Source organism: Leuresthes tenuis, unplaced genomic scaffold (genome assembly GCF_036924035.1).
Source record: "Leuresthes tenuis unplaced genomic scaffold, fLeuTen1.0.hap1 SCAF_24, whole genome shotgun sequence".
Lineage (NCBI taxonomy): Eukaryota > Metazoa > Chordata > Actinopteri > Atheriniformes > Atherinopsidae > Leuresthes > Leuresthes tenuis.
This window is the reverse complement of record NW_027325378.1, coordinates 14,150,608-14,173,801: the sequence shown is the minus strand read 5'-3', so window position 1 is coordinate 14,173,801 and position 23,194 is coordinate 14,150,608. Positions and strand designations below refer to the sequence as shown.

The 23,194-nt window shown below is 41.4% G+C and overlaps 4 protein-coding genes and 1 non-coding gene across 7 annotated transcripts; 3 read left to right on the top strand and 2 right to left on the bottom strand.

The window, feature by feature from the left end:
* The first annotated feature begins 246 nt into the window (after positions 1-246).
* Positions 247-1,884, top strand: LOC140284886 (arylamine N-acetyltransferase, pineal gland isozyme NAT-10-like). Its single transcript, XM_072378896.1, has one exon. It carries the CDS (start codon positions 407-409, stop codon positions 1,271-1,273), a length of 867 nt encoding a protein of 288 aa, XP_072234997.1. The 5' UTR covers positions 247-406; the 3' UTR covers positions 1,274-1,884.
* Positions 1,540-14,702, bottom strand: LOC140284884 (E3 ubiquitin-protein ligase MARCHF6-like). 2 transcript variants are annotated; one of them, XM_072378892.1, is made up of 25 exons: positions 14,335-14,702; positions 12,937-13,036; positions 11,835-11,908; positions 11,451-11,594; positions 10,868-10,940; positions 10,617-10,785; positions 10,110-10,296; positions 9,544-9,605; positions 9,394-9,426; positions 9,205-9,256; positions 9,042-9,100; positions 8,870-8,950; positions 8,613-8,681; positions 8,148-8,222; positions 6,577-6,711; positions 6,237-6,457; positions 4,867-5,004; positions 4,560-4,782; positions 3,948-4,017; positions 3,566-3,747; positions 3,195-3,329; positions 3,010-3,099; positions 2,622-2,754; positions 2,248-2,383; positions 1,540-2,065 (listed from the first exon to the last, which is right to left on the bottom strand). In XM_072378892.1, exons 1-25 carry the CDS (start codon positions 14,351-14,353, stop codon positions 1,978-1,980), a joined length of 2,748 nt encoding a protein of 915 aa, XP_072234993.1. In that variant the 5' UTR covers positions 14,354-14,702; the 3' UTR covers positions 1,540-1,977. The 2 variants fall into 2 exon arrangements, with proteins under 2 accessions (XP_072234993.1, XP_072234994.1); XM_072378893.1 differs by having other exon boundaries at positions 2,622-2,718.
* Positions 14,703-15,106: 404 nt separating this feature from the next.
* Positions 15,107-15,180, top strand: trnat-agu (transfer RNA threonine (anticodon AGU)). The gene has a single exon. It is a non-coding gene; the product is annotated as a tRNA-Thr (tRNA).
* A 1,446-nt stretch (positions 15,181-16,626) lies between these two features.
* cmbl (carboxymethylenebutenolidase homolog (Pseudomonas)) lies at positions 16,627-18,438 on the top strand. Of its 2 annotated transcripts, none has more exons than XM_072378024.1 (6): positions 16,627-16,756; positions 17,157-17,371; positions 17,495-17,602; positions 17,735-17,877; positions 17,960-18,051; positions 18,148-18,438. In XM_072378024.1, exons 2-6 carry the CDS (start codon positions 17,157-17,159, stop codon positions 18,325-18,327), a joined length of 738 nt encoding a protein of 245 aa, XP_072234125.1. In that variant the 5' UTR covers positions 16,627-16,756; the 3' UTR covers positions 18,328-18,438. The 2 variants fall into 2 exon arrangements, with proteins under 2 accessions (XP_072234125.1, XP_072234126.1); XM_072378025.1 differs by having other exon boundaries at positions 17,154-17,371.
* Positions 18,439-18,983: 545 nt separating this feature from the next.
* On the bottom strand, positions 18,984-22,801 carry cct5 (chaperonin containing TCP1, subunit 5 (epsilon)). Its single transcript, XM_072378023.1, has 11 exons — positions 22,568-22,801; positions 22,111-22,171; positions 21,747-21,911; positions 21,343-21,541; positions 20,985-21,177; positions 20,455-20,604; positions 20,228-20,347; positions 19,943-20,128; positions 19,717-19,854; positions 19,419-19,599; positions 18,984-19,301 (listed from the first exon to the last, which is right to left on the bottom strand). The coding sequence occupies exons 1-11, from the start codon at positions 22,670-22,672 to the stop codon at positions 19,174-19,176; spliced, it is 1,626 nt and encodes a 541-aa protein (XP_072234124.1). The 5' UTR covers positions 22,673-22,801; the 3' UTR covers positions 18,984-19,173.
* Between the last annotated feature and the right edge of the window lie 393 nt (positions 22,802-23,194).

The following is a 23,194-nucleotide window of genomic DNA, read 5'->3' as shown; positions in this document are numbered from 1 at the left end:
CAATTTATTTTGGACGGTATGAATGAATAGTTTTAATTCTCTTAAGTGCAAATACTGAATGTTTTATCGCGTTTACATCGTCACCGTCTGTTTCACTTTGAGTACGTGCTCCAAAAAAATGCCCCGTTGGTGTCAGTGTATAACAGTGTGTGTTCCTTACAGTCATGTGATGCGAGTTTAAATTAAAAAAACATTAGTGCCAAACGTTGTCACGTGTTTTATGACTGTCTCCAGGAAGATGTACGTTGAAGTTTGAACCCTTCTACGTGGCACTGTACAGCAGGCTTTACACTTAAACTGTCCACTGACCGGGTATTATTGGCCTCGCTTGAATGTGCCTTTTTGGGACAAAAGTTTAAAAGAAAAGCGAAAGTGACGTGGCGCGCGTCTACGGCGAGCGGCGAAAATGTCGTCCGTGGACATGGATGTGGAGAGGTATTTACTGCGGATTGGATTTGCGGGGTCCACAGCGGAGCCCAGCCTGGAGCTGCTGCGCTCGGTTCACAGCTGTCACCTGCTGACGGTGCCGTTTGAAAACCTCACCGTGCACAGCGGCGGACGTGCCCAGATTGACCTCCCCATTCTGTACGACAAGATTGTAAACCAGCGCCGAGGTGGCTTTTGCTTTGAGAATAACTCTATTTTCTCCTGGTTGCTGACCAAACTAGGCTTCCAGGTCACCATACTCTCGGGCCAGGTGAAGAATTCTATAACAGGTCGCTACGGGCCTCCATTTGACCATTTGATCTTAATGGTGAATCTCGAGGGACAGCGGTGGCTGTGCGACGTCGGGTTCGGTGTGCCGGGGTTCAGCGTCCCCCTCTCGCTGGACACCAGCAGCCTCCAGGAGCTGGGCCACAGAGTTTATCGCCTTAGAAAGGACATGAGGATGCACTTTCTGGAGTGGCAAAAGGAGGAAAACAGAGGTGAAGATGGCGACTGGACTGAGATCTACAAGTTCACTCTTGAACCTCGGTGTCTGGGGGACTTCACTGAGATGTGCCAGTACCACCAGAGTTCTCCCTCTTCCATTTTCTTCTGCAAGTCCCTCTGCACAGTTTTAAAACCGGACGGAAGGCTCACTTACATGGGCCGCAGGTTGACAACCACCACGTTTCCGTCGGAAGGAACAGGAGGCTTGTTGGAAAGCACAACTAAGGATCTAGCAGATGAAGAAATCCCTGTTGTTCTCGCAGAGAAATTTGGAATTGTACTTTCATCTCCACTTGTACCAAAGGACGATACAATCACTCCACCCCCCGTTCTATACTGATCTTACTTCCAGTATGCCTCATATGACTCCAAAGCTTTTGTTTGTAAAAAAAAAATCACTTAAGTATTTGAATGACGTCATCCAAAATGGCTTTGTACCAATTGATCATCATGGAAATTCAAGTCTGAATAAACAATGATATATTTACATGATTGCTATAAGGTACCAATTAGATGATCTGATTCTGAGCTGGACACTTTACCGTATCATTAAAACTTACCAGTTGAACCATCCATGCTGTGTTAAAAACAGTACAACATAAAAGATAAACTGTAATTTTGATTTAATAAATTATACATACACTTAAGATGTACAATGGTCATTGCATTATTACACAACTGTCCTTTTTCATGAGACAAAGTCTGTGTTCAAAGTATTTACACATGTACAATTATCAGGCAGCACTTTACAAAGCAAGGCATGAATGACAATACAGATGTTGGGCTTCAAATCAGACCTGCCTACACCGTTTGTTTGAGATATTACTCTGCAGTCCCATCATCAGGACTATAATACATTTTCCAACCCCATCTTCGATGGGTCTGAAAGGAAATCGAACATCATCCATCAAATCCAACAAGATCCACTGAAGATTCAAAAGGATCTGAGGACTGAGCTGAAAAATCAAAGGACAGGGTAATGGAGGTGGAGGGTATAGACAGGGTAACTGGAGCAAAAAAGGTGGCAAGGTGACGCACAAAGGTTTACTCTGCAACTGGGTTGGAAGGTGGGACTGAAGTTGCTCTGCCAGATTTCCGCTCATAGTTGACGAGCCTCTGGCCAACCAAGTACCTGCATGAACAGAAATCAACACGAATCAATACTTCATTTCTGTTGTAATGACAGTTTTACACTCAGAACATAACTACATACACTGAAACACAAGTTTAAAGTTAAGAAGATAACTTTGATAGATACAAGCTTGATGTTTTAAAACAAAAACTGATCCACTGCATATGCTAAGCGGTACATACTTGTCGTTCTTGATGTGTTCATAGAGGCGTTTAAACTGTCTGATCTGAAAAGAAAGGATGCCGATGAGCGACACCACCATCAACAGGAACGGGTAGATCCTTCTCTGCATTAGAATTTCCATCTCTGGGGTCACTCCTGTAAAACAGATTTAGAACTTTACTCGCTTCTATCCTGTAACATTTCACTTTAAGAATAATTGACTGCAACAATGTTGTGAATCCTGTTAATAACTTGACTGAAAATAGTTACTAACAGGATGAATCAGATGCAAACTGAGCGTTTTCAGCAAATGGTTTAGGGGAACTTTATTCTCTTTCTTTAGCCACTGTAATGAGCACTCTAAACCTTACGAAAAGTTCATTCAGATACTGACCAACAGCAGGGACCACTCCAGCAGCGATCACATACGGTACACACAGGGACAGCAGCAGGACTGAGATGACAGGAGCTGCCAGCCTTCGGATTATGAACTGGAGATCAATGTTTCGGATTCCATTAGCATAAACCTAGGAGAAGTATAACGTCACTTATCTCTTTTTAGGAAATCTCTGCCTCTTTTGAAGCTGTAAGCATAAAAAAAAAAAAAAAACTATTCGTCTTGAATTATTGTTCTAAAATCCATTCATAGAAATATATATACGAGAAATTCTTATCAAGCCTTGCCCAGAGTATGGTAGTGTTAAAATGTCGGCAGTGAATTCCCAATAGAAACTTGGTCAAAAGGGAGAGGACTGTGTGTCAAACATTGATAAAAAATTTACCTGCTCAATGACAGTCTTCAGCCACCACTGAGGGCCCATGAGAGTGATGGCAGCAATGATTTTGGCATGCAGCACTCCAAGAGCCCAGTCCTGCCGGTGAACAGAAATGAAAGAACTCCTTAATGCTTCACAGTACCTTCACGAAATCCTGCCGGTTAAAAGCTGACGTACGGGCATAATCATACCTGCCAGGGATAAAAGAGGGGTGTTTGGTCCAGAGGTACCCTGAGCGGGGCCACGATGACCAGTTCAAACAGGAGTCCCAGCAGCAGCGGAATGACACCAGCAACCAGCAGAGCCACAACAAGGGTCTTCAGGATCTACCAAAACAAGTGAGGATATACAATTAATAAAAGCATGGGTGGCCTCTCCTTCATGAGGTGAAAATCTGCAATCGCTGGAAAGGTTGATAATAGCTCCAAATCTGGATTTGGATTTCAGATAATGAGATTGTGATAAGCAACTAAACTCTGTACTAAGGTGTAGCTTCAAAACAGTCAAATGGCTGGAAAAGGAAACTATTTAACACTTAACACCGATGCTCACTAATACTGACCATGAGGGACCATTCCTGGACTTTGCGCACGATAACGGTGCGTCCCTGTGGCATCCAGGCTAGCAGAACCGTGATTCCACGGATAGAAAGCCAGCAGACATACAGGCCACACGCTGCTGTGTACAGCTCATGGATTTTGGAATTTCCAGTCCAGAAGGACATCAGCCAGCGGCCGGTGAACACTGAAAGAGAGGCGGCAAAACAAACGTCCTCATTGTGCCAACTTCATAACGGTTGTGGAGGAGAAAAATGACTATCCTTACTTAAAATAGATCAGAGAAAACACCCTGCTTCGTACAAACACACATCTTTTAACTTAGGTTTGGGAGTGGGTCAAGAGAGTAGAAAATGAGTTTGTTTAAGTGCATGCATCACACCTCACCTGGTAGGGTTAAGCACACCAGACTGGCCACGAGCAGAGTGATGCACATGAAAGCAATCAGCAACACAATCTGGGGAAAAGAGAACATGTTTTTTTAAAAAAAAAAAAAAAAAAAAGGTCTCATATACGACACACCGCAAAACTAAACTCCATCTCCTGCTGCACTGTAACGTGAAGGCATTTCATAGACTGTTGTAATAGATGCGGAGAGAATGGGGTCTAAAACTTGAAAAGATAAAACAGGAATGCACCTCTGCAAAAGCCCCTGTGTCTGCAACTCTTTGGAAACAGAGTGGTTGTAAACAGGATAAATAAAGGATAAATATATTATATACATTTATTTATGTGTGTGGGAGGATACTCAGTCAGATAAGCCAGTGGAAGTCAAGAGCACACATGCTTTCAACTGGCTCTCTTTGGGTCCTTGAATGCACAAGTTTGTGTAGGCCCATGGAAAGATTTCTTTTGCCAAATGTGCACAGAGAGCATCTTTTACACAAATGAATGAGGCACCATCTTTGAACACAGAGTCTTGTTTTCCCAAATACATCTCGTGTATTCTGGATTCCACAATCTGTCCCGATATCGTTTAACGGCATGAGATTGCCTCACCCTGAAAGGGAAGCGGAGGGGTCGGTGGTAGGGCTGGAAACCCACAGGTCCCCCTTGCTGCAGGATGGCCTGGTGGGCTGCATGCAGCCCCTCCCCAACAGCAGGGGCGGGGTTGTTATTGTTGTTATGATGACCATGCGGAGGGTTGTTGTTGTTGTTGTTGTTCACAGGCTGGTTGGCGTCATTATCTTCCTGCTCACCGAGGAGGTAAGAGTGGAGGTCTCTGCAGACAAAGAGAAGTGGTGAGACATGCACAGGTAGCCATAGAAACAAATCTGTAAAAAGAAATGACTCAGGCTTGACTTACAGTAAATAACCAGCGCTGACAGTCCAGGCTCTGACCAGGCCTTTCAGCCACTGGCGAGTGTGTCCCTGCTCCAATAGAGCAGGAAGCACAACCTGGAGTAATAACAGCTCCAAAGACAGCTCACTGACAGGGGCGTCACTGAGGGGAAAGAAGGGAAGAGGGTAAAAATACGATTAAATGGATAAGTCACAGCAATCCTCGTCTAGGGCTGAACGATATGGAAAAATAATCTAATTGCAATTCTTTTAACAAATATTGCGATTGTGATGTAATAAGAGGTTTTTTTTTCAAATATAGGGATTATATCTTTCTGTTATAGTAGGCAATCTTATGTAGAATAAACAAACGAGTCGCAGGTCTTTCATTAATAATATCATTATCAGTGTTGCTGTTATTAATAGCTGCTCTGCTCAGACTCATGGGAGACGTACTTGTTTCCTGCCTTTTCCATAGCGACAGCGGCGCGCCAGAGAAATGTTCAGCCTAAGAATGTGTGGCGGGAGTGCGTGACAAAGACCGAAAAGCGTGACTGTCACGCTCGCTGAGTGAGACTTCAGAGCCTTGGCTGAAATGTTTTCCCTTGTGTGGTCGCCTGGGAAATAGCTCGTTTGTAGGCAGCGACTTTTTAGGTGTAAATCTTCATCAATAAAATGCACGTTAGACTCTGATAGGGCTCCGCTGTGCGACTTGACCACATGTCGGACGTGGTGGCAACAGCTGCTGTCAGCTCTGCAGTCACTCTCTGCTTGCATTGTTTATGCAGCTCAGGTATAGCAACCTGGCTAAAACATGTCCGGGATGGCATGCTGTACCGCTTATCCAGTGCATTAATTAAGGCTGTAAACCCAAGCTTGGTGATGGGCATCATGTCAAAACTTATTATTGCTCGAGTGATTTCTCTGTGCCGTTTTGACGAAGTTTCATATGGAGTCACCCTGTCGGGAGCTGTGTTGATCATGTGATGCGCTGCTAGTCGCCATTTGAGCCAGCAGTTATCATATAAGGCTTTATGGTGTTTTTTTTAAATGTTGAAACAAGTTTGTCAGGTTGCCTCACGAGGTAGTAACAGCAGCAAGACATTTTACACAATACCTGGCGCTGTGCAGCATCCTCTGTTTTAAAACCAAAATAATTTTTTCACATTGCGATTTTATCACAAATGCAATCAATCGTTCAGCCCTATCCATGTAGTAAAACACCTTTGTTGACGATACTGACAGCCTGCTGTTTTTGTAACTGTCCTTAAACGATTTTATGGAGATCTCGCTGAAAAGGAAGTGGCTTTTTCAATCATTCCAGAGACACAGCAGATGTTTCACACATTTAGTTGAGAGGTGACCCATCGTTTTTTTCCCATGTTTGATGGTTACCTGTAGAGCATGACGTTGTATGGGAGGAAAGTGGGCAGCAGCACTTTTATCAGCCTGATCGGCAGCCACAGCATGAGCAGCACAATGGAGCCAAAGACAACCACAGACAGGATGAACCGCCGCAGGTGTCTGTAGATGGGCAAATGAATCATCTCCTGCACTGGGTTAAAATCCGGATCGTTGAGGTTTCTCAGAAACCACAGCACTCCAGGTCTCAGCACCTGATGGAGACACAGCATGTAAGCCGTTTATCAAGTTATGTTGAATCATAAGCTAAATTAACCTGAGGCACAATGATTCCCTAAAAAAAAGATGGAGTCCGTGTTACTTCACGCCTTACCTCTCTCAGAAGGAGAATAAAAGACGCAAAGTAGAAGACATACACCATTCCCACAAGCCAGTGCAGGAACATGGTAGTACCGGGTGCCGATTTGAAGCTCAACTCTCTGTCTTTCAGTGAGGCATCAAACATTTCCTGCAGGCGAGAAGACAGTATTATTAAAAATAAATAAATAAATAATAAATTAAAAAAATCGGACAATAAATTCAATCAACTTCAGCTCTGGGTCAAAGATGTTTTCTCGTTCTTTTAATTTAGTCAATGAATGCACAGTCAGTCAGTTGTCTATTTTCTTTAGCATGTAAGTTAATTACAGCATGTTAGTATTTCTGTTAAAGGCCTCTTTGGAAGATGATCTTATCTGTGATAAGATGTGTTTCTGTTGATGAATTCACTTTGCAAATGTTGTCTGGATTTGTGTAATAAGTCATAGTGACTCTGGCAGACTGTATTGAATCGTTTTAAATGCATCCTTTACAGCAAACAGATTAGATTCCCGAGTTCAAAAGGCTGCTGACGGACACGCTGCGCTCCCATCAGCATATTTGTCCCGGCGTAGTTCATGCTTTTGTGCTTTTTCATGCCTTACGTTTTCCACAGGGTCAGCAGATCGGTTTTTCCTGCAAATGTCGGGCCACAGTAAGAGCAAAACATATGACACCTGATGCTTCTTTCTCTGCAGTACGTCAGCCATGTAAGCTTTCTAAGCCATCCCTAATGAAGGAGCATTTCTAGCTTTTTACTTTAGAAAAAAACTATACAGGTTAGTCATTCTTAAAAGCACCACCACACCACGCAGTCTATTACACACAAGTCTAATTTAAGACCGGTCAAGAGTCTGTTCACAGCTGAATAGACCTAGCAAAGGTCCAGGAATACATGTCAAATGCTTTGACTGATTTGGAGAAATATAGAAATTCCATGTTGTCGCTGGAGAAGACAGACTCTACTCCAGCTACTGCGCTGCTAAGCGTTAACCCACCCAAATCACCTAAAAACAGGAGAGAATTAGAGACAAAGAGTCACACACACCACAGTACCATGGTACTCTCTCTCTTTCCAGTCCTGCAAACCAGTCTGTTCTCTGTCTTTCTTTGTGGTAATGAATGTGTAAACTGTGTGAGCTACTGTATCCGCGTTTGTTTTTGTGCTGGATAACCATGCTAAATTCCACTTCAATTACTGTGACAAGCTCTCCAGACAATAAACAACCATGCTCGTTCTGATGGAGTGGATAAAAACAACTATTCCAAGTATGCTCTGAAATGTCAAGAATGTCCAGTCACTGTAGCTGCAAGAAGCATTTCAAATAGGTTGAAAAACATATATATACTACCTGAATAAAGTATTTGGCACCATAATAAATTTCTCTATCAAGAGACACACCAAGGACAATAAATAAAAGAAATCTAATAACCTTCATGCTCACATCATTTGAATCCAATTTAAACTCCTCGACCAAACTACTTAAAAAGTTTAAGAGAAAACACAAACTAGTGTTGGGAGCTGAGGCTTAAAATGATAGGACACGAAATCATAAAATAATAAGAATAAGAGCAAGAATGTCTTACTAAAGAGCAGATGTCGAGCCACCAGCCGCAGATCAGTGGAAAAACTCCAATCTCCACAACAACCAGCAAAGACACCTGGGATAGAAGCAAAGGTTTGGGTTTTTTTTCCAGTAAAAAGTTTACAGAACACGCTGAAAATTAAAAAATTAAAATCTCAGCACCCCCGTCACTGCAAGCATGACACATTTCAAAGAGTCTGATTACCCTGTGAAAGTATGAAAGGTCTGCCCGTAAGCATGTTCTATTAATGCAGGGCATTATTAAATGAACAATGGCATCAGAAATCTGCAAACTTTGTGTCAGTAATTAAAAAAAAAAGCCTATTTTTTTAGAATTGTCAATAAAAATCGTCGATAAATGTCAAATTCAACACTATGTGTAGGAAGAAAAAAGTGGTGAATATTTCCACCAAGGTCACCGTCTACAAGAGCAACAAGAAAACAGAAATGCATTTAGAGAGGTTACCTTGACAACAATGTAGCAGACTCCTAGGAGGCGCCGGGAACGTTGGAACCTGACCAGAGCAGCCAGTCCCTTTAGATAGACATTAAGGATGAATGCTGCATGCACAGGTTGTAATCTGCCATACAATTACTCCAAGATGCAGCTATTTATATTCCAACAGGAACACGATCCGCATGTTTCAAACTCAGATTCTGTAGAGATTCAGATTAGCATTAGAGGAATTCATGGGCTGTTTATCTAGTTAGGCAGAAGGATACATGACACAGGATGAGCGTCATGGCCAGCAGTATATAGCCCACGATGGTTGTGATTAGGCCCTCAAAGTGGGATGCTTGAACCTACGGTAAAGCACAAAATTGTATTCAGTGAACCAAAAGTATAATTCAAGGAAAGCATTTTAAAGGAGAAGTGGTTAAAGCGATGTCTTACATATTCCTCAAAGCCAAGGCCGACAACAGAAAAGTGCCCAATGTGGTAGGGACAAAATGCTGAAAGACACACACAGAAAACAACAAGGACAGTTCTGAATCTGTGTCTTAGGTGTGACAAAAAGAACAAGAATCACATGGAGTGTACTGTTCAGTCTACTTACCAAAGACCAGGATGAAGAGTGTGTTCAGAGACACCACCCAAAACACATGCTCCTATAGGACAAAGACGACAGACTTTACTCAAGTCATCAAGTGTTAAGACCTGCAATTCTTACGGCTCCTAAGCCATAAGAAGTGACATTGGAGAGCGAAAGCATTGGAGAGAGAAAATTACAGATTTTAGGACTTACCAAAAATACCAGCGAACCATCCAAGCCAAGCATCTAATGGGAAATTAAAACATTTCTTATTTCAATGTGCACATTAAAGAGCTATAGATCGTGTACAATGTGTTGGTGGTGTTTGGACACGAGTTGTTATGTAATGTTATGCACGGTTACCCTTTCCCAGGTGAGCTCCTCTGCTGCTCTGTCCCACTCCAATGCATTCCAATTCATGTCATCTGCAGCAACAGAGAAATGTGAAATGCAGTGAAGAAGATTACTACACTGGTCTCATCAACGGGTTGAAAAACAGAAAAATAAATAGCTTGAATTTAAACTGCATTTCTATGCTTGTCAGACTGGTCGTAGAACAAAACATAGACCGGACGTTTCATCTGTTTGTACAAATACTTATGAGATTTATTTCATTTTTCTTCTGGCTAATCCTTCAGCTTTTGAGGTAGACAGTTGGTATTATCATCAATTCAAATTTGTTGGCCCTGAAATGCACCGATTCATTGATGTGTAGTGAAAACCCACAGTCATAATGTCTAATACAATAACAATGTTACCAGAATCTGACCATTAATCGTATTTGCAGCAAAACAAGACAAATGTGAACTGAGTGACACTGGCAACATTTTGACACATTGTTATACCATTGTGGAAAATGTCTGCTGTAATACCAGTTGTACAGAACTAAATGTACCCAAATGTTAAAATGTTAGAAGTCATATTCCAACCTTGTGCTCCATTGTTGGGGTCTGCATCTTCAGCCGCTGCTCCCTCCTCTTCTAATTCTGGGTCATCAGCCTGGTCTGGGGGAACATCTGGAGGCTCGGGTTCTGCCTCATTCTGGGCCGGAGGATCAGCAGGGGCCGGCTGGGCTGCGGGGGGCTCATCAGCTGCTCCCTGACCCGCAGCTTGTGCCTGTGAAGGAACACGAGGCACACCTTTAATAGCAGTACAACGCGTTGTACAATTATGGGTTATTTAAGTATATGGCATGTGAATGCACAGAATAATACAAATCAAATGTGCATACCTTAAATATTCTAATGATCCTGTGACAAAGAACCAGATCCCTACTGTGTGTTTTTTTTTTAAAACATTTGCTTGAGCAGTGCAATGCAATATCTGCAGATCTTCACCATTTACACCAATTTCTGATAAACTTCAACGCAGTTTGCGTTTGTAAACTGAGGTCATCCATTCATTCATTCATTTCTGTGATGAGCCAAACCGTATACCTCGTTGGCTTGTCCGGCCGGGTTGGGGGGTGGCGGCTGGTGCTGCTCTAACCACTGAGGGGCACCGCCATGGACTATCTGTTCTCTGAGCCACACGAGACTGATGAATGCACACAGGGTGCAGGTAACAACGAAGCAACCTTGTAGACAGTCTGCAAGGAGGTTCTCTCTGCAGAAACACATTGAAACATAACATAAGTAACCGAGCCAATCGTATCGCTTTCATGCTGGTGAATACTGTTCTTACTTACGTAGAGAGCATGTCCAGTGGCAGCGTCAAAAGAGAGCTCACAGAGCCAGTAAAAAGACACTTGTAGATGCGACCTGTGACAGACCAACCATCTCAATAAATTTGTGTCATCGAAAACATATGAAATAAATTGTGTAATTACAGGTTTACAAAACACCCCAACGTGCCAATTTACATAATACGTAAGCATTAAACAGTTCTAGCCTACGTTTTACATTGAGAGGGATTTACATTTCGTGGCATACACAAAGCATTGCTTGTTATGTAACGCTACTGGAGCAGTAATTCTCTTGATCATGTTAAACCATGCACATGTGCTAATGTGTAAAGCTTCTGCCATTTTCACTTAATCACTGTACAGTGTGCTACAGAAGGAGGAAAAGTTCATCAATCTGCTTTACTTTTAATTTACTTCTAATCATACTGGGTGGATGGGGGGAAAACATAAGCATCAACATACTGTATAATAAAATATATCTAACAAGTTGATCCACTAAATCAAAAATAAGATTTTATATTGTTTTGATTCACCAGTTCAACGGACAAATAACATTTGTGCATTCATGTTTGTGCAAACTACTCACATGCAGTGAGGGGAACCACTCCAAGCCATGCGAAGGCAACGAGTGTGTAATGAAACCAGTAGCGGATGGCTGTGCCCACACTGGTCAGCAGGCCAGCACAGATGTCCTGAATGGGCAGACGTGAGGGCATATCTGGGGAGTAGACTGAAGTGGAAAGACGAAGAGAGTGAAGTAATTCAAATCTTCGCAGAGTGGTAATTTTATGCTTACGACACTGGAATGTATATCAATTAATCAAAGGTGCGTGTCAACAAGAGAAGATCCAACCAATAAATGTAAAGGCACATGCAGACAGAACAAAGACAAAATTAATCATCCTGTCCAATTTCCACTGCTTAACTGAGAAACATAAGGCTGAAAAAAGATTTTAGCAGATGGACTTACTTGGTGTGAAAGCAAATCTATGTTTGCATAGTTCACAGTACTCCTTCCGGCTGTGCTTCAACCATTGGACCAAACTGCAAAGTGACATTTAAACGGTGAAATCTACTAATTGACTTTCATTAAAAAAAAAAGATGAATATTTGTATATTTTCACTGCTCAACACACTCGCCCCGCAAGTGTACATTTAAAAAAAAAAAAAAGACAAACTCAAAATATATTAGCTGTCTGGGTGTGTGATTAGAGCTCATGTGTGTTTGCATTATTCAACATTTCCTGAACAACGTGCCCATGCTCACGTGCTTAACAAGCGAGTAAGAAATGAAGCTGTTGCACCAGCTGATTCCAACATGATGGCATTAATCAAGCCTGTCAGAATTACACAGAACTTTTTCTTCAATTCTTTTCCCCTTGTAAGAATCTTAGGCCAGCTGCCTGGTACGTGCATCCTGTGGAAGTATACTATCCACACATAAGTGTGTAGATTTCAATTACCACAGAACAATCAGGGCCTAGCCTGTGATTCTGCCTGAGGGATTTACATCCACCCGACACTCTTGGAACCGGTGACACTCACACTACACACCAGACCGACGAGAACACAAAACCACCTCCAGATTACTTGCCAGCACTGGTTTTGTTTTCACGAGGCAAATCTAACACCCAAGGCCAGTAATCTGGAAGACTAAGTGATAACCTTCTCCTGATGCTTATGTTACTTTAGCTGTCCAGCCATCGCTATAGAAATTATCACAGTCCATGACCCATGTTTAAAGTTATCTGATTTCATAACAAAACAGTAAGTGAGTTTCTCAGTAAGTGAGAAAGTAAGTGAGAGTATTTGTACTCAACTGTAATAATCTGGCTAACTTTGATAGATAAATCTTTTCATCAAAACACTTGTGAACTCAAATCCAGATTTCTTTAAACTCTTGACCTTAAGTGTATTGCATACTATTGTTTTGGGTTGCTAATGCAACTTGCATTGAGCTCCATGTTCAGAATAAAAGTTGAATATTTTGCCGAGGGTGTTTAAGGATAATCTTACTTTGCAAGGGCACAATAATGCCAGCCCCAAGAGAAGAACCATCTCGACACACTTACCATTCCTGGTGAATGAACTTGATGCTGCCAGTGCAGACACAGGGGTGATACAGGGGTTTGTCCGGGGTCCCCTCGGAGCGGCACACCCGACAAATATCCGCTGATCGCACAAAGAAACAAGCAGCATGTGACTGGTTGTAACACACGATCAGAAGTGAGCAAAACAGACGTGCAGATAAACTCAGAGTATGTGGTCTTACTACAAGGACACATTTAGAGTCGAGGAGCGATATAACGACACATGTATTAAATTACTCAGACAGGCAGCACACAGAAATTTGAATGAGTAGCAAGAAAAAAAACAATGTTTAATAACTAAAAGGCATTGGTAGATAGGCTTGTCAAAATTAACTACAAGTTAATTGTGTAACCCCAACTATTTGAGAGAGATCACCTGTGTTGAGTGAAATGAACAGAAATGTCATAATTCTGCCTTGTTTTCCTCCATTTACAAGAGATAAATACCTTAAGATTTTTCACCCTTTTAAACGACTGCTGTTATTCATTAAGGGTTCTTAAAGCTGGATTTACTACATAGAAATCAACAAAATAAGACAACAAAATCTTAATACTTGTCCAATAAAATTTCACAATGATTGCGGGCCTAGTATAGATGAAACACTCAGACACCATTCGTGAAAGAGAATATCAACACAAAAAAGGAAAAAAAAAAAAATCCACTACAAGTAAGCACTAGTTCAATTAAAATGTTTGCGGTTGTCAGCTAACAGTTGATTTTTCGCTGACATGTTGGACAAGTTTAACAATTGCTGAAATCAAACCACGAGTGGCTTGGATAGTTCAATGCAGGCACCTTAAATCAGACCCGATCCCACGTTGCATTTTGTTAAATATTGGAAGCAAATCAGGCTGATTTATTCTTTATAGATGCGTTGAACTATAAAGGATTTTTTACACTTTGCAGTGCTTGTTTCTCTGAACAGCATTCAGCCGCAACAGCTGTGAAATGAAACTCAAGGAGCATACAATACATTTTCCCTAAGAAATTTAAAGAAGTGAATTATGAATGAAGACCAAACAGAAATAGTATTAAGACCTTAAGCTGCAATGTGTGTGTTTTTAATGAGTAAATGTACTAATTTACTTTACTCCACTAAGTTAATTGACATAGAACAGGAAAGTGATGACATCACCAGCAACTTCTGGTTCTTTCTACGCTTTCATAACAGTTATAATACAGTTAGTCGGTCACTGTATTGTGCTCGTTTGCGTTAAAACGTTTAACCATCGTCTTCTGAATTAACCTCACACGACACTGACAGGCAATGCTAATCAGTTAAGTTAACCATCAGCAGGCCAACTCAACGGCAAGCTTGGTTCACGTTGTCTTTGCGAAGCTAATTTTTGTTAACGAGCAATGGAAAAGCAATGGCTTACCTTCTTCGGCAGTGTCCATGTTACTGGTTAAGCACCACAAACTCTTTCTTCTCGGAGGACCTTGTACAATGAACCCATCCACGAAACAGGCGATATCGTTTGGCTAGCTAGATTAAGCTAGTGAGACGACTGTATCCTTATGGGTCGGGTGCATTGGCAGTCATAAAATGGTTTCTCCACAGATTAACAGCAAAACGTTTGCTTTGCTGTGTCCTTTTACGTGCAGCTTGAGTTCCCTGATATACCAGTATGTCTACTTTACGATATAATTTCAATGTAAAACACTGCACCAGTAAGACCGTGACATTCTATGTTTTGCTAAAACGACAGTTTGAACCTGGATGACAAATGGCTAGCTGCTAAACTGACTTTGCGCATGCGCAAGAAAATACGACTACCAGATCTTGTCACAGCAGCTTTACTTCACCACAGCGCTAGATTTTTTACGACAGCGAAAACTTATTCAACAGCAATCATGTGATTGTGAGGATCAAGTTGATATTTTGTTATCAGATGATCGAAGGTGTTTGAACACAATTCAATTTCACGTATTGACACTGGAGTAAGTTTGAGCAAGGTTTTTCAAAGACGGTTTAAGAAAATATTTCAGTCACACGTGTCACAGCCATATACAGGATGACACTTCAACACGGCTATTTGGGTAACGCTTAACTGACAGTTAATTAGTCGAACTAAACCAATAACTCTCAAAATGAATCACAACTTCAGGTTAATAAGATTAATTTCTGTGGTATCATCGCCGGAATCCAGTGGCGCCGTGGCTTAGTTGGTTAAAGCGCCTGTCTAGTAAACAGGAGATCCTGGGTTCGAATCCCAGCGGTGCCTTTTGAATAGACTAAGCACCTTCATAGAGATATATTGTCAGAATTAAATGTGATATGTGGATTAACGATCATTGTTCAAGATCTAATAAACTATAACGAATATGACTGAAATTTGTAGAAGACATAAATGACATTGCAACAAACAAGTTAATACTTGTGCAACAACATGTATATTCCTTGGAGACTGATCATAATCTCTGATAAATATGTGAATTTGTTTCTTTCTTAACCTTAATATATAGCTAACACTGGTATAGAAAAATTTGGAAGCTATGGAGTGCACGTAAATGGTTAATTAACGTTTTAACAGCATTTTCACAAAGTAAATAAAAGATATGAGGTTGATCGACCTCTTTTAAATTGTCATTTAAGTGTCATTCTGTCATGTTAGTTCTGTGCACCTCCGGTGACAAAATAACAATTACAGTACAAAGATAGAAGAAGGTTAAAGAAGTTGATTTGCCAGGTAGATGTATTTTGTGGGAAAAAAAATGTATGGATGTATGCTCTCCATATATTACATAACTTCTTGTTATGAATACAATGGTGAAGTTTTCATTTGAATGTGTTCAAAAAGCAGTAGCAGAACAATCCCTGCGTACCTCGACAAACATTTAATTTTAGGTTAAACTCACAGAATGTCTACGATTATTTAATTGAATGCCTTTATTGTCATTGCATGACATAATTATAATCCAATCAGAAACTGTGGAACACCAACTGTGCCAAAAATCACTTCTGTTTGAATCGTGTGAATTTTGAGGCTAAATATGGCATAGTTGGTATTCCATAAGAAGCTGGTTACTTATGACTTTTCTCTTTAAATGAATCAATTTGAAAATTTGACTACAGTACAGAAAATGAGAAGTTTAAGCAACACAGTGTCTAGTGTAGGCACAGACCCTGAATTCTAATCTTAGGATAGTGTTTCTATGCTCAGACTGTAGGTTTAGCCTCTAAAATCATATCTCAATCTATTCCTAATCCCCCATAACCAAATGTTGATTACGATTGTATTTAGCCACTTAAATTAGTATCAATCCACTTAGTAAAATTCCCTACACATGACTTCATAGAATGAACACATCTGTGAACCTATTTAGTAGAAATATAATTAGTTTCCTTTTTAGGAGTTATCTGATTTCGGCACAATACTGGCTTGTTAGTGAGCAGATCTTGCATTCAGTGGTGCGATTCAGATTCAAAGTTCTCTCCCTTTTTTTTTTATTGTTCTCCATATCCTCTCTTCTCCCCTCGATTTTGGCCGTTTTTTAGCCAATCAAACCAAAATCCAACCAGACTATTATTGTCTTAAACTGAGGTTAATGGGAGACCTCACAAGATGGCGCTAGAGTCCCGGCATACAACACGGCGTGACGTATCCACCACGTTCCCTAATAACAGCTAATATTAACAGGGCCAGGATAACTGCAAAAGCTACCATTTCCAGTACTTTTACTTTGAAAGTTTTGGCAGGAATATCGCCGCTTGAGCTTTGTCACGTGACCCAGTCGTCTGACTGTATTCGAGCCCTGCAAAAGTCGATTTACAGTGGCTGAAAAAAACAGGAACCCGCGGTAAGTGTCTGATCCATGCAAATCTTCAAGATATTGAAGAGAATACTTTTAGGCAACAAGGGTTTGACCACAAAAACTTAGTTTTTCGAAAAACGCTTCGTCACTGTATTGCGCAAGACGTGAACTTCTCAACCCCTTAGAATTGAATTTGAGTAGCTAGATTTATCTTTCTTTCGCTTTTTAATTTCCAGTCTACCAATTTTCTTTAAAAGAACACAGACACAAATGTATCTACTTTATAAGTATATATATTTATTTATAATTTGGCGTCCTCTCATCTTTTAGCAGTTTTAATTAACACCATGTCATGGATGTGGAATCCTTCCCTGAACGTTGGTTGGCAACACTCCCCTTTTCACACCTGACTCTCATTTTTTTGTCTGTTTGTGTGTGTCAGTAGATGGCAAATGAAGGCAAGCCATGCCCTTGTGATATTGGTGATCGGATTGAGTATGGAGGACTTGGCCAGGAGGTCCAAATAGAGCACATCAAAGCATATGTAGTGAAACCCTCCTCAACATCTGACAAGGCCATTATCGTCATTCAGGACATTTTTGGGTGGCAGCTTCCCAACACCAGATACATGGCTGACATGCTGGCTGCTAATGGATACGTGTGAGTAAAGTCCAGTACATGATCTGGAATCGTTATTAAGTAGATTGGGATTATGAATCTTGTATTTGTTTGGACTCGTGGCTTTCGGTTAACTTTCTCATACTATATTTTTGCTCTGAGCAGTGCTGTTTGTCCGGACTTCTTCGTCGGTAAGGAACCGTGGAATCCAGCACATGACTGGTCCAAATTTCAGGAGTGGCTTGAAGACAAAAATCCGACAAATATAAACAAGTAAGTACACTATCACTTCAGGAGATTTGGCAGCTGAAGGCTGGAATGTGTTCGTCCATGCAACCTTCCTTCTGCCTGAAATATCTGGAGAGATGTGTGGATAGAGATGTGTCACAAACATTTCCTTCTCAGGGAGGTGGATGCAGTGCTGAGGTTCCTGAAGGAGCAGTGTGGGGCCGAACGCATTGGAGTGGTGGGCTTTTGCTGGGGAGGGGTTGCCACACATTACCTGGCCTTGCAGTATCCGGAGATTAAAGCTGGAGTGTCAGTTTACGGTATGCCATTCCAGCAGCAGAACATGCACTATAAATTCTTTGAATTTGCCTTTTGGTATGTTTTCCATGTGGTAATGTGCAGGAATAGTCCGTGAAAAGGAGGACAGATTCACGCTGAAGAGCCCGACACTGTTCATCTTTGCAGAGAACGATTACGTTATCCCTCTTGACCAGGTTAGTATGACGTTTTTGTTGATTTTACCGATACTGCAGGTTTGGTAGATGGTATTTCAGCACATAATCTGAAAATAATGCTTTTTCGCTCTTTAGGTTAGCGCCCTGGAGGCAAAGCTGAAGGAGAAATGCACCGTGGACTACAAGGTGAAAATATTTCCTGGTCAGACTCATGGCTTTGTCCACCGCAAGAGAGAGGACATCAATCCTGCCGACAAAGTCTACATCCAGGAGGCCAGAACAGACATGCTGAACTGGCTCAATAAGTACATGTAAAAAGATGTTTAAGAAGCAGTTCTCAAAGTCCAAGTCTGATACAAGTTATAACAGAGGACAAAAAATAGTGCCTTAAATCATAAGTCAAAAGTTGTGGACCATATAACAGAATTGTGGAGGTCCCATCAGTTAAGGAGTGGTGCTTATAATTATCATCACCAAATGTTCCATTTTCAAAAGTCTGTATAACTCTAATTTATATGATGAAATGTGCCTTGAATGTCTATGAAATGGAAATTACATTTTGTATTTTAATTTTGCCAAGTGCAGACTGTGACTGCAGTTCATTATTTAATTAATCCAAGACCAATAATGCTAAATAACAGCAGGCAGTAGACACGATGACTTCACACTGAGGGTGTGGAATGTCATGAACGAAATCAATCGCACCGGCTGCTGTGAGACAAGTTTTGGCGCAAAGCTTTTTTTTTTTCTCATATCTGTAAAGGTAAGCATCAAGAGAAGCTGTTCAATAAAACAGATAGTGAAAAACATTGGCTGGCCATCAACCTCTTGTCAGCAATTGTATCTTCCTGTAGTTTCAATGTTCAGGCAACAAGTCAAACACTGATACAGTTTACCCATTACGATGATTATAACGATTTTAAGTCAATTTAGGCAGTTAACCACGGTAGAATTTAATTTGAGTGTAGAAATTTTGACAGACCAACATTTTATTGGCAACTTTGATACTACAACAGCTGGGGCATTTTGTATTAAACGATAAATAGCAATATGCAGTGCGGTTTGGACGCGCAGCTCTGGGAAGTGCCAAAAACCTCAACAACAGCTCAGACAAAGATTGAAGAGCACATCCGAGCCATTTCTTTTCACAGCACGGGGGCTTCAGTCCTCGCTCTCTCCTGGGTTTCGGATGTCGTCTATCTTCAGGATCATTCGGACTACTTGAGTAGCCAGTAGGATCTGCTGCTTCTTGCCGATCAGGGTCTCAATCACATGTTGCTGCTTCATGTCTGTACAAGACAAAGAAAAAGCCTCTTAATACATCACCTATGAATCATTAATGTTTAGCTGAAATGAGTTCATGTTGGTACATTAGACACCACTGCAGGGTATTGATGGCTGCTTACCATTGGTGTTGTTGTGCAAACAGTCAATGCCAAGGAAGGGGTTGTTTTCTTTGACTTGTTTGGCTCTGATCTCAGTCATAGTCTGGATGGGGTTCAGCCCACTGTTCTCAGCCAAAGCCATTGGAATTACCTCTAGAGCATCAGCAAATGACCTCATGGCATACTGTTCCAATGATGGACACTGAAGGAGAAAATGGGCAGAATTAATAGGATAAAAGCAGTTGATGTGAACATCATAACTATTCTGATGCTGACGGAAAAACAGCGCATCGAACTGAATGTGAATCAAATGTCTCACCTTATCAGCAGCCTGGTTTACGGCCAGAGCACATGCAATCTCTGAAGCTCCGCCTCCATACACAACGCGGTTGTCTCGAACCAAATTCCGGATTACACACAGAGCATCATGAAGAGCACGCTTGGCCTCCTCAATGATCTATTCCAAAGATATAAAGGGTGAATTAAACTGACGTGCGCCACATAAACGTGGAATTTAAGAGAGATTAGGTCTCATATGTGCTGACCATTTTGTTGCCTCCACGGATGAAAATGGTTACAGCTCTGGTATTTTTGCACTCTTGGATAACCAACATGCGATCCTTTGTCGTGCCGAAGGAAATCTCCTTCACCAGGCCAGCTGTGCCCAGCTTCTCTGGTGTCAGCTCACAGAACCTCGGCACGATGCGGCCTCCTGTGGCTATCGCTATCAGCTGCGCAGAAACCACAAACATGAAATCAGTGAGCACAAAGAAGTCCATTTAAAATGGTCTTAAACAAATGAGCTCTTTGACACGGTGAACTGCTCTCACCTCAATCTCAGGCCCTCCGACCCAGCGCACAGCAGGCAGCTCAGTTTGCAACAGAAGGTGGTTTGCCTCATCGTCAAAGCCCCACTGACAGATGGCCAAATTAGCTCCATTGCTTTTGACCTAAAAATCAAAACACACCAACATATAATCGGCACATCTACGATCATTCAGAAAACAGTTAACTGTTAATGAAACTTGGGTATCTAATTGGTTATTTGGTTACTAACCTGTTGGATCATTTCTTCAAATTTTTCTTTTTCATACTTCTGGAGGGCTTTGTAGTCCTCCACGGAGGTCACATCCAACTTATGCTTGGTCTTAGGTTTAGGGGGCTCAAACGGGCAGGTGAGGATCGCAATTTTAACATCTTTCAGAACCTGGAGGGCAGAAAAGAGCAGCTGTTAGCTCGGTTACTGTACAGTTACAAAGACATACTTCTGTGACACGGCAGCACCAACAAGCACACAGCAGTGTCCTTTGTCACATTTGAGCAACAACTTGTACATTTTTTTGTCTGGCTTCCATTTCTATGCATCACCTACACATAGTCATTAGTCACTTCTAACGAATGCCTTTAACAGACTAAAACAATTTCCTTAATTACTAAAACAGTTTAACTTTGCGACTGGATATTAGCTTTAACTTTATTTTGACCCCCATGAACTGTCAACTGTTTTAATCCTTCTCATCACGTGTGTGTTTGAATCACCGAAGAGGGAGCCAATGGTGTGCTCTGAGGACTCTCCTTTAATCATACCTTGGGCATCTGAGGGTGGCTGAACTCCTTGTCAACTACCACTCCCTTGATGAGCTGTGTGTCCTCCAGCTTTCCCCCCACCTTGCCCTCCATCTTGATGAGCTCAAAGTCTACATCCTTTCTTTCCATGTCAGCCACAGTGAGGATGGCATTCACTGCAATCTCTGCCATCTGCCTGTGGCACCGGTTGATACTACAACACAACAGAATTTTAAATTTTAGTTGGTCTGACTTTGTTTCCAATACAAAGTAACAAGTCAAAAGGGCACATTGCAATAGGAAGAAACTGAAAATAAATAAACCTACTTTGTAGGATTGCCACAATTAAATATATATATACAAAGATGTTCCAACTTACACTTTGGATCCCAGTGTTGTCATGGCAGTCTGAATGAGTGGTTCTGTGTTGTTGGGATCATAGGGGAAGGTTTCAGCAATTTTGTCCAGCTGCTCGATGGCATAGCGTGCAGCCTGGTCATAACCGTCGGAGATCCTGATGGGGTGGATCCCACGATCTAGAAGCTGCTCGGCCTGCTCAAGCAGTGCTCCAGCGAGCACTGAGGACGGAAAAGACAAAAAAAAAAACAATTAAACCGGCGAACAAGTACATCTGAAATAGGATACAATTAAAGCTGAATATAAAATTAAGGACGTGCCACTTATCATCAACAGAATCAATCAATCAAGGGCAGAAAAGTAACTAACCACTATTATGCAGGGACTAGCTACAGATCTATCGGACAGGGTCGGCAAATAACGTACCAACAACTCCAGTAGTTCCATCACCAATCTCATCATCTTGAGACTTGGACAGCTCCACCATGAGCTTGGCAATCTGGTGGTCCACATCCATCATGCTGAGAATAGTGGCGCCATCGTTGGTGACAGTTACCTCTCCATCCCTGTCAACCATCATCTTGTCAAGACCTAGGTTAAAAAAATAAAATAAAAGAGGGGGGTTCGAGAGAAGCCACAGCTGTTAAAATTTATATTCCAACTGTATATTGATGAGGTAAATAAAATAATATATTTTTTTATTCAACTACACATCCAAGCACTTCTACCTTAAGTTAATCGTGTCTATTAAATCAGAAGATAATACAACAGGACTGCGTTTACTGCTTACCATTTGGTCCCAGAGATGTTCTAAGTGTGGAAGCGACTGCCTTGGCCGCCATAATATGAGACTGCAAAACACAAACACGAACATGTCAGCACACTCTTTAAGCTGGATACAACTCTTTGTCTTTAGACGTTGCCATTTGCAACTTGAAAATGGAAGTGAGGTGCATCACCGATGACCATTTTGGGCACAACCCCATGTAGCAACACCCACCGGTCTTACGCCTTGGAGAGCACATGGGCCTCTGTGTTAGCTTGACTAGCTAATCAAATGAAAAACACTATCCCGATGTTCTTACATGAGCAGTATAGCCTACCTGTCAAATGTATTTGTAAAACTAACAGACATATGTGCAAACTCTCATCGTACCAACTTTACGTCCTAAACTCGTGTAATTAACAAATTAAACAAACCGTTAGCGTACATGCCGCAGTTACAATGTACTGCTAACCCATTGTACCTTCAATGCATCAATGCCTGTTAACCGTGTCTTCTTGTCCTGGTCTTTAATGATGATGAAAGGCCTCCCATACTCATCGAAAGCCAATGTCCCCAAACTGGACATTTTGGATTTGGATTAGCTCACGCAACAAGACTTTAAATTGGAGAAATATACGTTTTAATGATGTAAATCTGGAGGGTGGCTGAGCTGCAAGCCGCACGAGTCTGCCGGCTACTTCTGGAAGGCTCCACGGGCGGGGAGGGCGGAACCAAATAGTATTAGTGTGTTAAATTAAACGTTTGTAAACCCTTTTATACAAAGTAAATTTAACTTGATACACTGAGCAGATACAAAAAACTATATGTGAAAATAATTAGATCCTTAAAATAAACCTACATTTTAGGACGATGACAGAAAATGTTTTTTTTTATATGTGGTTCGTTCCAATCCCGTTCAATCTCAGTTTGTATTCTAATCTCGCGCGACTTCAGGAATTATAAAACTTCATGGAAAGAAGTGTACACGTGAATTCTCTCAGCAGTTCCGTACAGGTAGGATTTATCCATGGACACAGCACAGCATATATATCGGCTTTTGATTATATTCATACGTGTTACCCTAGTTGTGAAGTAACGTATTGCTAGA